Below are 17,034 nucleotides of genomic sequence, written 5' to 3'. Positions count from 1 at the left end.
CTTACCGCTTCGTGGTCGGTGGCTACGTGCGTAACTGTGTGGAGTTGCGAATATCTTGCAGGGTTGAGAGTTGTTGCATTAGCGACAGGGATCGATCGAGAGACTCGACAACGTCATACAAGTTATCATCCACTTCATCATCATGTATATCCACCGTGTTCATCGTGTGTTCATCACCACCACCGTCGCTTACTAAGAAGATCGGGCAACCCCTTATCATCTTGGTATCAGATTTTAGCGTTTTCTCGGTAAGCCATCCACAATGCACCCCATAGTTGAGTTGTGAGTGTTTCCTATCTAGAAAAAGCCAAAAAGAGTTAGGGTTAGGGTTTGCCATAGCCTTAGATTGCACTAATTTTGTGTTTTAGTTGCTTTTCGTAGTTGTTTTTGCGTATCTTTTTCTTCCATCTAGTAGATTGTTAGGGTTTGTTTTTCGCTATCATCTAGTTCTCAGTTTTTGTTACTCCGATTCCACATAGCGTACATTGTGCTTGTCCCAACCATAGACACAGCCTTTCGATATAAGTGACTAGGAACATCCCCAGAAGAGACTAGTTTTACTGCTCGACAAGCTGCTCATTAGGGTTTTGGTGCTTTGCAATTTCTGTTGGCCGTGTTATCAAGGAGTTGAGTCATAAAATAAATAAAAATAGAAAAGTAAAAAGAAGCAAAAAGAGCTACATAGCTGCGTGTTATAAAATAAAAAATCAACAAAAAAAGAAAGTGAAGTGCTAGTAAGATCAAGTGAAGGCCTAGTTTACTTTTTTGCACCTGTAGTTGAGCAATCTTCTGCCTGTTCCGTTGAGCTTTGCTAGCGTCTCTCGAGTGCATTGCAACCTTTTCATCCATATAGTTGCATTGCCACATTTATCGCCTTGTGTGGGTATCATTGGTTGCTACGGTCAGCGCTAGAGCTTGTTATTGGTGCAAATAGGTAGCCTACCTACAACCCCACATATATCCTGCTTTGCCGTGTGATTGTTCTTATACCCTTGATATTCGCTTCGCTACATCCGTGCACTAGTCATCAGTACAAGTGGTAAGCAATACTAATTCACTTTGGAGCGGTAATATTTCCTTTTCTTATCAGTTTTTGAGTGAGTTGTGAGAGTACCACCATATATTTTGTTTTAGTGCACTAATCTACTAACCATGTCTTCTAGTGATGCTAAAATTGTTAACCAGAAACAGAAGGATGCAGTCGATGTCATGACTTGGAGGGAGTATGAAGCCCTTCGTAATGAGATGCGACGTGAATTTGGCGAGCAGGGCCAAAAACTTAATGATGACATTGGGAACGTTACCAAGACGCTTGATACCATTAATGAGACCGTCAATACAATTCAAGTACAAGTGATGGATATTCAGCGTTCTATTCAGGTGTTGCAGTTAGCTGTTGAGAACCTGACCCAACAACAACAACAACATGAAGATGAAGATGCTGATCTTGAAGAACAACCTACTGCTCGTGGTATTGGACGTGGTAACAGTGGTCGTGGTTTTGTTGAACTTGGAGGTCACCGTGTCCCTCCACAACAACAAGACGATGGTTTGGGTAAGCCCAAGTTCTCAATACCCAAATTTGAAGGAGGTCCTGATGTTGAAGAATACCTCACTTGGGAGATGAAAATTGAGAATTTATGGCGCCTACATGACTATACTGAAGATAGGAAGATTAATCTTGCTTCCTCAGAATTTGATGGATATGCATTGCTTTGGTGGGATGGAATTACACGTGCTCGTCAAGAAGATGAAGAATTGACAGTTCTTACCTCGCGCGAGATGAAGGCAATCATGCAAGCTCATTTCGTTCCCACTAATTATTTGCAATCTATATATGATAAGTTGACCCTCTTGAGACAAGGTGTTATGACAGTTGATGCTTATTACATGGAGATGGAGATGCTTATGCAGCGTGGCCGTGTCCGTGAGTCACTTGAGATGACAATGCAACGTTTTCTACATGGTCTGAAGTATAATATCAAAGGCATTGTTCGTCATCACAGTTACACTACTATGAATCAACTGCTACATCATGCAAGAGAAGCTGAAGCACAGTTAGCTGATGAGGCGCAAATCAAAGGCCGTGCTACGGGAGCTGGTCGCTACACGCCTCGGGCGCCCCCATCAACGGCGCCATCTTCATGCCCCGCACCTTTTCCTACTTCGTCAAGCAAGCCGGTCACTAATGTGTTCAACACAAAGAAGTCCGAACTTGCTGTAAGTACAAGTGGTTCTAGCATGTCTACAGCGCGCAACCGCGATATCAATTGACATACTTGTGGGGGCAAGGGTCATTTCAAGAGAGATTGTCCAAATCGTAAAGTGATGATCATTAATGACCATGATGATTATGAAACTGGAGATGATGTTGATCTGTATGCTCCAGAAGATGATGATTATGAGAGTGATGGTGTAGATGCTTATCCGTCTGAAGCTCGCACTATTGTTGTGTCACAGTGTGCTCTTAATGTGCAGCCGATTGCATCTACTCAACGCTGCAATTTATTCCAAACAAAGGCACTAGTTGGTCCTGATAAAGGTTGCAAGGTCATTATTGATGGCGGGAGTTGTCGCAATCTAGCAAGCAAGTAGTTGTGTGCCAAGCTGAAACTGAAGTATCTACCGCACCCGCATCCATACTATATCTAGTGGTTAAGTGACAATGGTGAGATGAAGGTAAACCACATGATGCGTGTTGATTTTGAGATTGGACCGTATAAGGATTCCATTGATTTTGATGTGGTTCCTATGACGGTGTGTCACCTACTATTGGGTCGGTCATGGCTCTATGACTGTTCTGTGCAATACAATGGCCACACCAATACATATCACTTGGAGTTCAAGGGCAAGAAAATTAACTTGCAGCCTATGTCACCACATCAAATTTTCAATGAGTCTCGTCCGAAAACTGAAGTACACTTGGAGGATGCACCCATAGATAGGAGAGAGAATTGTAATGTCGTGAGTGATATAACGAAAAGTGAGGGAGTGAATTCCTTGGTTATACTAGCCACCAAAGAAGATATGAGAGAATTTAGTGAGGATCCTACAGCCATGCCTCTTGTGCTGATGTAGAAGGGTGAGGTTTTGGTTTCTAACGACATGACCCCTATTTCTCTTGGTGTTTCTAATGTTTTGCAGGAATTCAGCGATGTGTTTCCGGAGGAGGTACCCGCAGGATTGCCAACATTGCGTGGTATTGAGCATCAAATTGACTTGATCCCCGGCGCCTCGCTTCCCAACAGGGCGCCATATATAGGACGAACCCTGAAGAGACGAAGGAAATTCAGAACGCAACTCGACAAATATTATATCCGCATAAGCCTTATAGTCCTTGTGATGTTCCTATTATTTTAGTTCCTAAGAAAGATGGTACTTGGCGCATGTGTGCAGATTGTAGAGCGATAAACAACATTACTATTCGATATCGTCATCCTATTCCCCGCTTAGAGGATATGCTAGATGAATTGAGTGGTGTTGCTGTTTTCTCTAAAATTGATTTGCGTAGTGGTTATCATCAAATTAGGATGCAAGAGGGGGATGAATGGAAAACAACCTTTAAAACAAAATTTGGTTTATATGAGTGGTTAGTAATGCCTTTTGGTCTGACTAATGCACCCAGCACTTTCATGAGACTAATGAACCATGTTTTGCAAGATTTTATTGGCAAGTTTGTGGTTGTGTACTTTGATGACATATTAATTTATAGCCGCAATGAATCTGATCATACTATACATATTCGACATGTTTTGCAAGTGTTGCGTGATAATAAACTCTATAGTAATCTCGAGAAGTGCACACATTTTGCAAAGATAAGGTCATATTTCTGGTTTATGTTGTCTCTAAGCATGGAGTAGAAGTAGATGTGTCTAAAATTGAAGCAAATTGGCCTACTCCCATGAATGTGAGTCAAGTACGAAGTTTTCATGATCTAGCTAGGTTTTATAGACGTTGTGTCCCCAATTTTAGTACTATTGCTGCACCTTTGAATGAATTGACTAAAAAGGGTGTTGCATTTGAGTGGGGCGTCGCCCAAGATCATGCTTTTGATGAACTGAAAAAATTGTTAACTTCTGCACCGTTGTTTGCACTTTCCGATTTCAATAAGCAATTTGAGATTGAATGTGATGCTAGTGGTCTTGGATTTGGTGGTGTGTTGATGAAAGAGGGTCGCCAAATTGCATATTTTTCTGAGAAACTTTCTGGTGCTAAGTTAAACTATCCTATATATGATAAAGAATTGTATGCTTTAATTAGAGTTCTTGAGGTTTGGCAATATTATTTGTGGACAAAAGAATTTATCATACATTCTGATCATGAAGCTTTGAAATATCTGAAAGCTCAATCTACTTTGCATCGGCGTCTTGGTAAGTGGGTTGAGTTCATTGAGTTTTTTCCATACATTGTTAAGCATAAGAAGGGAAAAGGTAACATTGTTGCTGATGCTCCGTCTAGAAAAAATATGCTATTAACGAAACTTGATGTTAAAATTCCTGGATTAGAAGTACTATGTGATTTGTATGCCGCTGATCATGATTTTGCTGAACCATATCGCTTGTGTGCTATTGGTAAAGCATGGGAAAAATATCACATACATGATGGGTTCTTGTTTAGAGCTAACAAACTATGTGTTCCAGAATCGTCTGTGTGTTTGCTCTTATTACATGAATCACATGTTGGTGGTTTGATGGGTCACTTTGGGCGTAAGAAGACGCTACTCATGCTCGTTGATCACTTTTATTGGTCAAAGATGAGGCGGGATGTGGACAGGTATGTGAAGAGATGCATTACTTGCAACAAGAAGTCCAAGCTGAAACCTCACGGTTTGTATACTCATTTACCGGCACCTACTACACCATGGAAAGACATTAGTATGGATTTTGTGTTGGGTTTGCCGCGTACTAAAAGAGGCCATGATTCTATATTTGTGGTAGTGGATAGATGCTCTAAGATGTCACATTTTATTGACTGCCACAAGAGCGACGATGCGTCGCATATTGCTAACTTGTTTTTCAGGGAAATTGTACGTCTACATGGAGTCCCGAAGACTATTGTTTCTGACCGTGACGTGAAGTTTATGAGCTATTTCTGGAAGATGATACGTCTCAAACGTATCTATAATTTCTTATGTTCCATGCTAGTTATATGACAATACTCACATGTTTTATATACACTTTACATCATTTTGATGCATTTTCCGGCACTAACCTATTAACAATATGCCGAAGCGCCAGTTCCTGTTTTCTGCTGTTTTTGGTTTCAGAAATCCTACACAGGAAATATTCTCGGAATTGGACGAAACAAAAGCCCACGGTCTTATTTTGCACGGAGCCTTCCAGAAGTCCGAAGAGGAGACGAAGAGGGGCGACGAGGCGGCCACACCCTAGGGGGGCGCGGCCCCACCCCTGGCCGCGCCGCCCTATGGGGTGGGCCCCTCGAGCGTCCCCCGACTCTGCCCCTTCGCCTATTTATTCTCTCCGTCGCGAAAACCCTAGTACCGAGAGCCACGATACGAGAAAAGTTACTGTGACGCCGCCGCCGCCAATCCCATCTCGGGGGATTCAGGAGATCGCCTCCGACACCCTGCCGGAGAGGGGAATCATCACCGGAGGACTCTACATCATCATGCCCGCCTCCGGATTGATGCGTGAGTAGTTCATCCTTGGACTATGGGTCCATAGCAGTAGCTAGATGGTTGTCTTCTCCTCTTGTGCTATCATGTTTAGATCTTGTGAGCTGCCTATCATGATCAAGATCATCTATTTGTAATGCTACATGTTGTGTTTGTTGGGATCCGATGAATATGGAATACTATGTCAAGTTGATTAATTTATCTATCATATATGTGTTGTTTATGTTCTTGCATGCTCTCCGTTGCTAGTAGAGGCTCTGGCCAAGTTGATACTTGTAACTCCAAGAGGGAGTATTTATGCTCGATAGTGGGTTCATACCTCCATTGAATCTGGGACAGTGACAGAAAGTTCTAAGGTTATGGATGTGCTGTTGCCACTAGGGATAAAACATCGATGCTTTGTCTAAGGATATTTGTGTTGATTACATTACGCACAGTACTTAATGCAATTGTCTGTTGTTTGCAACTTAATATTGGAAGGGGTGCGGATGCTGACCCGAAGGTGGACTTTTTATACATAGATGCATGCTAGATAGCGGTCTATGTTCTTTGTCGTAATACCCTAAGTAAATCTCATAGTAGTCATCATGATATGTATGTGCATTGTTATGCCCTCTCTATTTGTCAATTGCCCAACTGTAATTTGTTCACCCAACATGTTATATCTTATTGGAGAGACACCACTAGTGAACTGTGGACCCCGGTCCATTCTTTTACATCTGAAATACAATCATCTTTGCAATCTCGTTCTGTTGTTCTTTGCAAACAAACATCATTCTCCACACCATACGTTTAATCCTTTGTTTACAGCAAGCCGGTGAGATTGACTACCTCACTGTTAACTTGGGGCAAAGTATTGTGATTGTGTTGTGCAGGTTCCACGTTGGCGCCGGAATCCCTGGTGTTGCGCCGCACTACACTCCTTCACCAACAACCTTCACGTGGCCTTCATCTCCTACTGGTTCGATAACCTTGGGTTCTTTCTGAGGGAAAACTTACTGCTGTGCGCATCACACCTTCCTCTTGGGGTTCCCAACGGACGTGTGCATCACGCGCCATCAAGACTGTTTTCTGGCGCCGTTGCCGGGGAGATCAAGACACGCTGCAAGGGGAGTCTCTCACATCCAATCTCTTTACTTTGTTTATTGTCTTGCTTTACTTTATTTTATTTTCTATTTTGTTTGCTTTCTTTATATCAAAAACACACAAAAAATAGTTACTTGTTTTACTTTATTTAATTCGGTTTTGCTTTGTTTATTTTTACTATTGCTAAAATGAGTAATCCTGAAGTTGAAGTTCGTTCTTTTAAGCAAAAAGGGGGAGAAAGTTTTAAAGATGCTTGGTATAGAATTAGTGATGCTCATCATAGGTGCACTAAGAAACACTCCACTATTATCCTCCTTAGGAACTTTTATGTTGGTATATCTAGCTGGAATAGGTATGTTCTTGATACTCTTTCAGGGGGTAATTTCCTAGGTACTCCTGCTTTAGAAGCTAGTTGCATCATTGAAAGTCTAGTTGGAATACCACCTGTTAATGAAGCTAAAATTGAAATCTCTCTCGAGGATGTCATAAAAAAGTTGGAAGCCATAGAGAAAAATCTTCCAAGTGTTGAGACTAAATTGGGAATATTACTTGATAATACTGATAAACTTGATAAATCCCTAGGAGGAATTAATGAAAGAATTGCTATCTTAGAAACTTGTGCTATCCATGATAATCAAACCCGTAGGATTGGTGAACTTGAACAAGCTATGGGAACCTTGGGTTCAACTTTTTCTTCTCTTAAGTTTAAGTAGAAATCTTATGTGGGTAAGGAGCAAAAATTCATGTATGTCTCTACGGTGCCTAAGCCAAAGAATTATTATAAGCCTAAAATTGATAAAACCCTTAGTACCACTATGGGAAATTTAGATGATTGAGCAGCTAAGGTACCCTCTGCGACAAGTTGTGTCTTTAAGGAAAATTATAATTTTAATGCTTCTTCTCTTGATGTTACTTGATTTGCACTTTCTGCGCCTAGCTGAAAGGCGTTAAAGAAAAGCACTTCTTGGGAGATAACCCATGATGTTTTTATTTTACTACTGTTTTGTTGTGTCTTGGAAGTTGTTACTACTGTAGCAACCTCTCGTTATCATGTTGTTGTGCCAAGTAAAGTCTTTGATAGTAAAGTTGATACTAGATTTGGATTTCTGCGCAGAAACAGATTTCTACCTGTCACGAATTTGAGTAGATCTCTCTGTAGGAAATTCGTAAAATGCTGAAAAAATTCATGCATGGTCCTCAGATATGTACGCAACTTTCATTCAATTTGAGATTTTTCATCTTAGCCTGTTAAGTGCCTCTAAAAAATTCGTCTTTACGGACTGTTCTGTTTTGACAGATTCTGCCTTTTATTACGCATTGCCTCTTTTACTGTGTTGAGTGGATTTCTTTGTTCCATTAACTTTCAGTAGCTTTGGGTAATGTCCAGAAGTGTTAAGAATGATTGTGTCCTCTCTGAACATGTGAATTTTTGATTATGCACTAACCCTCTAATGAGATTGTTTTGAGTTTGGTGTGGAGGAAGTTTTCAAGGGTCAAGAGAGGAGGATGATATAATATGATCAAGAAGAGTGAAAAGTCTAAGCTTGGGGATGCCCCCGTGGTTCATCCCTGCATATTTCAAGAAGACTCAAACATCTAAGCTTGGGGATGCCCAAGGCATCCCCTTCTTCATCGACAACTTATCAGGTCACCTCTAGTGAAACTATATTTTTATTCTGTCACATCTTATGTGCTTTACTTGGAGTGTCTGTTTGTTTTTGTTTTTGTTTGAATAAAATTGGATCCTAGCATTCATTGTGTGGGAGAAAGACACGCTCCGCTGTTTCATATGAACACTGGTGTTCTTAGCTTTACTTTAATGTTCATGGAGGAGTTGAAAGCCGTTTCGTTGATTGCTATTTGGTTGGAAACAGAAAATGCTTCATGTGGTAAATGGTATATTGTCTTGAATAATTTGATACTTGGCAATTGTTTTGAGCTCTCATAGATCATGTTTAAGCTCTTGCATCATGTGGTGTTGAACCTATTAGTGGAGAATTGCTGTAGAGCTTGTTGAAATTTGGTTTGCATGATTGGTCTCTCTAAAAGTCTAGATATTTTCTGGTAAAAGTGTTTGAGCAACAAGGAGACAGTGTAGAGTCTTATAATGCTTGCAATATGTTCTTATGTAAGTTGTGCTGTACCGGTTCATACTTGTGTTTGCTTCAAACAACCTTGCTAGCCAAAGCCTTGTACTGAGAGGGAATGCTTCTCGTGCATCCAAAAACCTTGAGCCAAAACTCATGCCATTTGTGTCCACCATAACTACCTATATGTGGTATTTCTCTGCCATTCCAAAGTAAATTGTTGCGTGCTACCTTTAAAATTTCATTCCTTGTCTTTGCAATACATAGCTCATGGGAAAATAGCTTAAAAACTATTGTGGTATTGAATATGTTGCTTATGTATCTTATTTCTTATAAGTTGTTTGTTGAGCGGTAACCATGTTTCTGGGGACGCCATCAACTGTTACACCTTTGTTGAATATCATGTGAGTTGCTATGCATGTTCGTCTTGTCTGAAGTAAGGGTGATTTATCATGATTAAATGGTTTGAGTATGCATATTGTTAGAGAAGAACATTGGGCCGCCAACCAAAACCATGTATCATGGTGGAAGTTTCAGCTTGGACATTAATCCGCAATCTCTTATGAGAATATTATCTGTTGTTGAATGCTTAAGCAGTAAAGAGGAGTCCATTATCTGTTTTCTATGTTATCCCGGTATGGATGTCCTCAAGTTGAGATCTATCAAAACTGAGAAATCAAATGCGATCTATCTCCTTGGACCTTTGTACAGGTGGCATAGAGGTACCCCTTTGTGACACTAATGCAATGATAATCCATGGAAATCCGAGCTAATTAGGACAAGGTGCGGGCACTATTGGTATTCGATGCATGAGGCTTGCAACTTATAAGAGGTTTTATGCATAACACATATGAATTATAACTACCGTTGACAAAATTGTTTCCATGTTTTCAAAATAAAAAGCTCTAGCACATGAGTAATCCATGCTTCCCTCTGCGAATGGCCTTTCTTTTACTTTATGTTGGGTCAGTTTACCTACTTCTTTCTATCTTAGAAGCAAACGCTTGTGTCAACTGTGTGCATTGATTCCTACATGTTTACCTATTGCACTTGTTATATTACTTTGTGTTGACAATTATCCATGAGATATACATGTTGAAGTTGAAAGCAACTGCTGAAACTTATATCTTCCTTTGTGTTGCTTAAAAACCTTCTATTAAGAATCTATTGCTTTATGAGTTAACTCTTATGCAAGACTTATTGATGCTTGTCTTGAAAGTACTATTCATGAAAAGTCTTTGCTATATGATTCAGTTGTTTAGTCATTATCTTTACCATTGCTTTGAATCACTTCATTCATCTCATATGCTTTACAATAGTATTGATCAAGATTATGATAGTAGCATGTCACTTCAGAAATTATCCTTGTTATCGTTTACCTACTCGAGGGTAAGCTTGGGGATGCTTGATACGTCTCAATCGTATCTATAATTTCTTATATTCCATGCTAGTTATATGACAATACTCACATGTTTTATATACACTTTACATCATTTTGATGCATTTTCCGGCACTAACCTATTAACAAGATGCCGAAGCGCCAGTTCCTGTTTTCTGCTGTTTTTGGTTTCAGAAATCCTACACAGGAAATATTCTCGGAATTGGACGAAACAAAAGCCCACGGTCTTATTTTGCACGGAGCCTTCCAGAAGTCCGAAGAGGAGACGAAGAGGGGCGACGAGGCGGCCACACCCTAGGGGGGCGCGGCCCCACCCCTGGCCGCGCCGCCCTATGGGGTGGGCCCCTCGAGCGTCCCCCGACTCTGCCCCTTCGCCTATTTATTCTCTCCGTCGCGAAAACCCTAGTACCGAGAGCCACGATACGAGAAAAGTTACTGTGACGCCGCCGCCAATCCCATCTCGGGGGATTCAGGATATCGCCTCTGGCACCCTGCCGGAGAGGGGAATCATCACCAGAGGACTCTACATCATCATGCCCGCCTCCGGATTGATGCGTGAGTAGTTCATCCTTGGACTATGGGTCCATAGCAGTAGCTAGATGGTTGTCTTCTCCTCTTGTGCTATCATGTTTAGATCTTGTGAGCTGCCTATCATGATCAAGATCATCTATTTGTAATGCTACATGTTGTGTTTGTTGGGATCTGATGAATATGGAATACTATGTCAAGTTGATTAATTGATCTATCATATATGTGTTGTTTATGTTCTTGCATGCTCTCCGTTGCTAGTAGAGGCTCTGGCCAAGTTGATACTTGTAACTCCAAGAGGGAGTATTTATGCTCGATAGTGGGTTCATGCCTCCATTGAATCTGGGACAGTGACAGAAAGTTCTAAGGTTATGGATGTGCTGTTCCCCCTAGGGATAAAACATCGATGCTTTGTCTAAGGATATTTGTGTTGATTACATTACGCACAGTACTTAATGCAATTGTCTGTTGTTTGCAACTTAATACTGGAAGGGGTGCGGATGCTAACCCGAAGGTGGACTTTTTAGGCATAGATGCATGCTGGATAGTGGTCTATGTTCTTTGTCGTAATGCCCTAAGTAAATCTCATAGTAGTCATCATGATATGTATGTGCATTGTTATGCCCTCTCTATTTGTCAATTACCCAACTGTAATTTGTTCACCCAACATGCTATATCTTATTGGAGAGACACCACTAGTGAACTGTGAACCCCGGTCCATTCTTTTACATCTGAAATACAATCTACTGCAATCTCTGTTCTCTGTTGTTCTTTGCAAACAAACATCATTCTCCGCACCATACGTTTAATCCTTTGTTTACAGCAAGCCGGTGAGATTGACAACCTCACTGTTAAGTTGGGGCAAAGTATTGTGATTGTGTTGTGCAGGTTCCACGTTGGCGTCGGAATCCCTGGTGTTGCGCCGCACTACACTCCTTCACCAACAACCTTCACGTGGCCTTCATCTCCTACTGGTTCGATAACCTTGGTTTCTTTCTGAGGGAAAACTTATTGCTGTGCGCATCACACCTTCCTCTTGGGGTTCCCAACGGACGTGTGCATCACGCGCCATCAGAAGACACTTTGGGGAAAGCTGGGGACAAAGCTACTTTTCAGCACTACTTGTCATCCCCAAACTGATGGTCAAACTGAGATGGTGAATAGAACATTGTCACAACTGTTGAGATCCATGATCAAGAAGAACTTGAAGGAGTGGGAAAATTGTTTGCCGCATGTGAAGTTTGCTTACAACAGGGCGGTACATTCTACCACAGAGCTGTGTCCCTTTGAGGTTGTGTATGGTTTCAAACCCATTACTCCACTTGACTTGTTGCCTTTACCTATACATGAGAGAGTCAATATGGAGGCATCAAAGAGGGCAAATTTATACGGAAGATACATGTGAAGACTAAAGAGTTGATTGAGAAGAAAGGCAAGAGCAATGCTGCAAGGGTGAACAAGAAGCGTAAGGAGATGTTGTTCAAGCCTGTTGATATGGTCTGGGTTGATTTTCTCAAGGACAGGTTCCCGAAGCTACGAAAGTCCAAGTTACTTCCTCGTGGTGCTGGTCCTTACAAAGTGCTTGCCAAGATCAATGATAATGCCTACTCTATAGATCTTCCAACTGATGAGTTTGGTGTCAGTAATTCTTTTCAATGTGGCTGATTTGACACCATATGACGGAGAAGACCTTGCAGCGTCGAGGTCGAAGTATTTTGAAGGGGGGGGGGGATGATGAGGACATCCCTACCGAACCACTACCTCCGTCATATGATCAGGTACGAAGAGGGAGCTAGCATCGCACAAGAAGAAGAGGAGCAGCTGGACGTGAAGCTGGACATGGAGCTGGACATGAAGCTAGACATGAAGACATCCCATGGACGCGTGAGAGAGAGGAGAGGGAGGCATGCGCGAGGGAGGAAGATCAAGTCCAGGCCGGTGCACAGCCCAGTCAGACCGGCCGCCAGGCCGACCTGCTCGGTCCCATTCCCGGTCTAACCGGACCCCACGCCGGGAGCGCCCGGCCCCCGCCGGATCCAGCGCCGGTGCCATCCGGGCGGGTGTACTGAGCCACCCGTCCCACGCCCGGTCACCACCCGGTCGCTGGCCCAGTTCAAACCGGACCACCCGGTCCCTGGCCCGGTCGACCGGCCCCCTGACCGGCCGAGTCCGAGTCAGTCTCGATCAGATCCCGATCTAGGTCAGTTTTTAATGTATTTTCTCGACCCTTGGTCATCCTGAACCCCAATATAAGTGTCCAGGACGCCCCCAAATTAGGTTTAGAGCACGTTTAAGATAAGGGATTTCTATTTTCGTGCCCCTGGTTCATTAGTTGTACTCAGTTTTCCCCAGCCCCTTAGTTTTTCCTCAGTTTTCCCCTCCCTCTAGTTTGAAACCCGTCGCAGACGCTCAGACGGGAGGGTTGCCGTCTGGTCAGAGGCCTTCACCATTACCGGTGACGGCTAGGGAGCCGCGTTGGTGTTGAATTGACCGTTTCTTTCGAACTGTGTTGACTGTTGACTGGAGGAGCTCACCCAAAGCTTTCCACTCCGCCCGATACTGGAGGAGCTCACACACCACCCCTCCGCCGCCACGCCGTCCTGCCCTCCTACATTATGGCGTCGTCCGCCGCCGAGCCGCCCCCGCCCCCACCACCACCACCGGGAGGCGGAGAGGGCTCTGCCTCCACCAGATCTAGATCTACCCCTTTCGCGGAGTTTGTATGTCCATCTGGTGTGCCAAATGTTCGCGTCAGCCGCGGAGAAGATTGGGAATCGGAGGGATCTAACGCATGGATTCCATCTGGGTAAGCATCGTCTGCCTATGTGAATTAACAGTAGGCAGTTTTTGAGCGCCAATCGTTGTTGCTCAACTAACTGCGTTGCTTTTCGAATAGGATTGATCCAGCGCTGGCTTTTCGGCTGGTGGTTAGGCTGGATTCTAGCTTTACGCGTGATTCTAAACGCTATAAGAATGGGTTTTTCTTCCCTGCGGTGGTTGCAACCACCATCTCGTTGAGGAATTTGAAAGCTAACATCTGCGCTCAGTACAGCTGGAGCTCTGACGACGCAGTTCATTTCGAATATTTGCACAACAAGGAGGGAAGATTTGTTCCACTAATTTCCGACGACGATCTGGGAATTCTTTTTGCTTTGAATGCTTCTTGCCGGTTCGGTAAAATTCGTATCCATGTGGACAGGGGCCAGGCATCATCTCTCTCTGGTGCTGGGGCATCATCGGGTGGTCGGGCATCATGTCTCTCTCTGCTGCTGCCTCTTCTAACGGTGTGCGCATGGCCTCCTTGTAGGTCCACAGCAGCACCATCTCGTCCCTGCTAGTGGTAGCCGATCGTTCGTACGGTCGATGTGGAGGACGATGCGGACATTGAGGATCGATCTCCTCAAGATGACGAGGATGAGTTGATGTTTCCTGAATTGGTAGATCGATGCGAAGGTGCAATGGAGGATCAATACATGGAAGATATTGCTTTTGGTGCCAGATTTGATGACACTGATGATGAAGAGAAGAATGAGAATGATGACAGCCTCGTTTTAGCCGATTACGAAGGTGAAGACTTGCCAACAATTGAGTGGAATAGGGAGGATCCCCAGCTTGTAGAAGGCACCGTGTTTCAAACGATGATGGACTGCCGTAATGCAATTACTACATATCACATTCTCACTAAGAATAATTTTGAGGTTGTTAAAAGTGAGCCAGGTAGGTTCACAATTAAATGCCCATACCCAAGGTGTAGGTTTAGGCTGCATGCATCCACAATGCGCGAAGCGGCTTGGTTCAGGTACTATGCCAACCAGTTGTGTATTTAGATCACGGTGTAAAATTTGTTATCTATTACTGACATCCCTTATCATTATGTTTCAGATAAAGAAGAATAAGGAGATCCATAGGTGTCCACCTCTAGGGGGAGAGCCAGAGCTGAAAACAAAGCTAGCGAAGACTAGGTGGTTGGCAGATATAATCCTAGATTGGCTGAGAGAAGATCCTTCACTTGGTCCAACAGCACTCGTAAAAAAGGTGGTTGAGAAGTATAAAATGGAAGTACCTTACATGAGGATGTTCTATGCAAAGGAAATGGCTCTTGACAAGATCAATGGTCCATGGAATGAAAGCTTTCAGTTGCTTTACACTTTCAAAGCTGAAGTGGAGATGGCTAGTCCAGGCAGTGTTGTAGCGATAGACAAGCATATAGTTCCCTACAAATTGAAAAGCGGGAAGGTAATGCACAAGGAATGTTTCAGAAGGGCTTTTGTTTGTTTCAAAGCTTGCTGGAAAGGCTTTTTGGACGGTTGCAGGCCTTATTTGGCCGTGGATGCATCAGCTCTTCATGGCAGGGTTTAAAGGACAGCTAGTTGCTGCTACTGAGTTGATGGACATAATTGGATGTTCCTGTTGCTTATGGGGTTTTGGAGGTTGAGTCACGGAAAGTTGGACTTGGTTTCTGCAGAATTTGCGCGATCTTATAGGTCATCCACCAGGACTTGTTATCCACACAGACGCTTGCAAAGGTTTGGAGGCTGCGGTAGAAGCGATATTCCCTGGAGTGGAGCATAGGGAATGTATGCGACACTTGGTACAGAATTTTACAAAGAAATTCAAGGGTAAAGTTTTTACTGACAACCTATGGCCAGCTTCATACACATGCAGCTCTAGGAAGCATCTGTTTCATTTGGATGTGTTGTATAAACAAAAACCTGGGGTGAAGGAGTACTTGGATGAACATCATGGTAGGGTGTGGTCAAGAAGCCAATTCAATGAAATTTGCAAGGTAGATTATGTAACAAGTAACCTTGCGGAGAGTTTCAATTCAAAGGTCAAGTCATTGAAAGGGCTTATGCTGTGGCAAATATTTGATAAGATTAGGCAGATGATCATGATAAAGATCGATCTGCGTCAAAGAATTGCATCCACAAATTATGTTGGCCATCTCATGCTCCCATCTTTGATTAAGTCTTTGCATGAGAGGGCAAAACAATTGAGGATGCAATGCGTCAGAAAAGGAATGGAGGCTGAGGTAACCTACACCGACAAAAAAACAGGCGGTGGAGGTATCCGATGAGTTTGGTTGATAGGACATGCTATTGTAGGGGATGGCGGATCCGTGGGATACCTGCATACACGCATTGTTTTTCATGAGTGTTATAGGGGTGAAGATGGTGAAGTTGATCAGTATGTGTCAGAGTATTTCCCTGTTGCCAAATTTAGGGCTGCATATGCTATGAATGTTCCTACCTTGTTGGGAAAATACCAATGGATGAAAGTCGATCCAGGCTTCAAACTGTACTCTCCAGTATTGACTAGACCGGCAGGTAGGCCGAGGAAGAATAGGATCAGAGCTAGTGCAGAGGGTGGTGCACCGATTCAAAAACGTAAGTGCAAACGTTGTGGAATCCCTGGACACATTGCTAGGCTTTGTAAAAATGGAGTTGACCCAGCTTTTGGAATGGAAGATCAGGCGGGAGCAGAAAATGCAGAGGAGAATGAAGCAGCAATTCAACTTGAGATTGAAGCAGCAGTTCAACATGAGGTGATTGAAGCGACAAATGCGAGAGGAGATTGAAGCGAGTTCAACATGAGGAGATTGAAGCGGCAAATGCGAGAGGAGATTGAAGCGACGGTTCAACATGAGGAGATTGAAGCGGCAAATGCGAGAGGAGATTGAAGCGACGATTCAACATGAGGAGATTGAAGCAGCAAATGCGAGAGGAGATTGAAGCAGCAATTGAACATGAGGAGATTGAACCGATGGATCGAGAGCGAGGGAACAGATGGATGTAGAATGGCTTCAACCGATGAGTCTAGAGGAGAGGGAACGGTATAGTCGAGAATGCCTCGAAAGTAGTAAGGCCATGATAGAAGCTAACTTCGAAGAGTACATGGCAGAAGAAAAAGCACAAGCTTTGCGAGAAGAAGAAGAACAAGAAAGAGGGCAAAAGGAAGGTAGACATCGGTAATATCCCTGGTAGGGTTACCGGAGTAAGGTGGTGGCCCCGAGTCTCAACAGGAGCAAGAGAAAGATTTTATTCTGAATAACTAATTTGAATTTGTATGAACAATTTGTATTGTGGTTCCCTTTGTATTGGGGATCCCTTTGTGTTGAACAATTTGTATTGGGGATGCCTTTGTGTTGAACAATTTGAATTTGTATGAACAATTTGTATTGTGGTTCCCTTTGTATTGGGGATCCCTTTGTGTTGAACAATTTGAATTTGTATGAACAATTTGTATGCCACATTTAAGCCACATTTATCATTTTAGGGTTTTAGGATTTTAGGGTTTTA

At 43.0% G+C, this 17,034-nt stretch overlaps 1 protein-coding gene across 1 annotated transcript in view; it reads left to right on the top strand.

Moving 5' to 3' along the window:
* Positions 1 to 1,209: 1,209 nt before the first annotated feature.
* The window catches only part of LOC139833971 (uncharacterized), a 61,362-nt gene continuing 45,537 nt past the window's right edge, over positions 1,210 to 17,034 (top strand). Inside the window, exon 1 of the mRNA XM_071824351.1 lies at positions 1,210 to 1,516. Within this exon, the coding sequence (XP_071680452.1) occupies positions 1,210 to 1,516 (307 nt within the window). The remainder of the gene's footprint in view (positions 1,517 to 17,034) is intronic.

Source organism: Lolium perenne, chromosome 7 (genome assembly GCF_019359855.2).
Source record: "Lolium perenne isolate Kyuss_39 chromosome 7, Kyuss_2.0, whole genome shotgun sequence".
Classification (NCBI taxonomy): domain Eukaryota; kingdom Viridiplantae; phylum Streptophyta; class Magnoliopsida; order Poales; family Poaceae; genus Lolium; species Lolium perenne.
The sequence above is the reverse complement of the archived record's forward strand: the minus strand, read 5'-3'. Positions and strand labels throughout refer to the sequence as shown.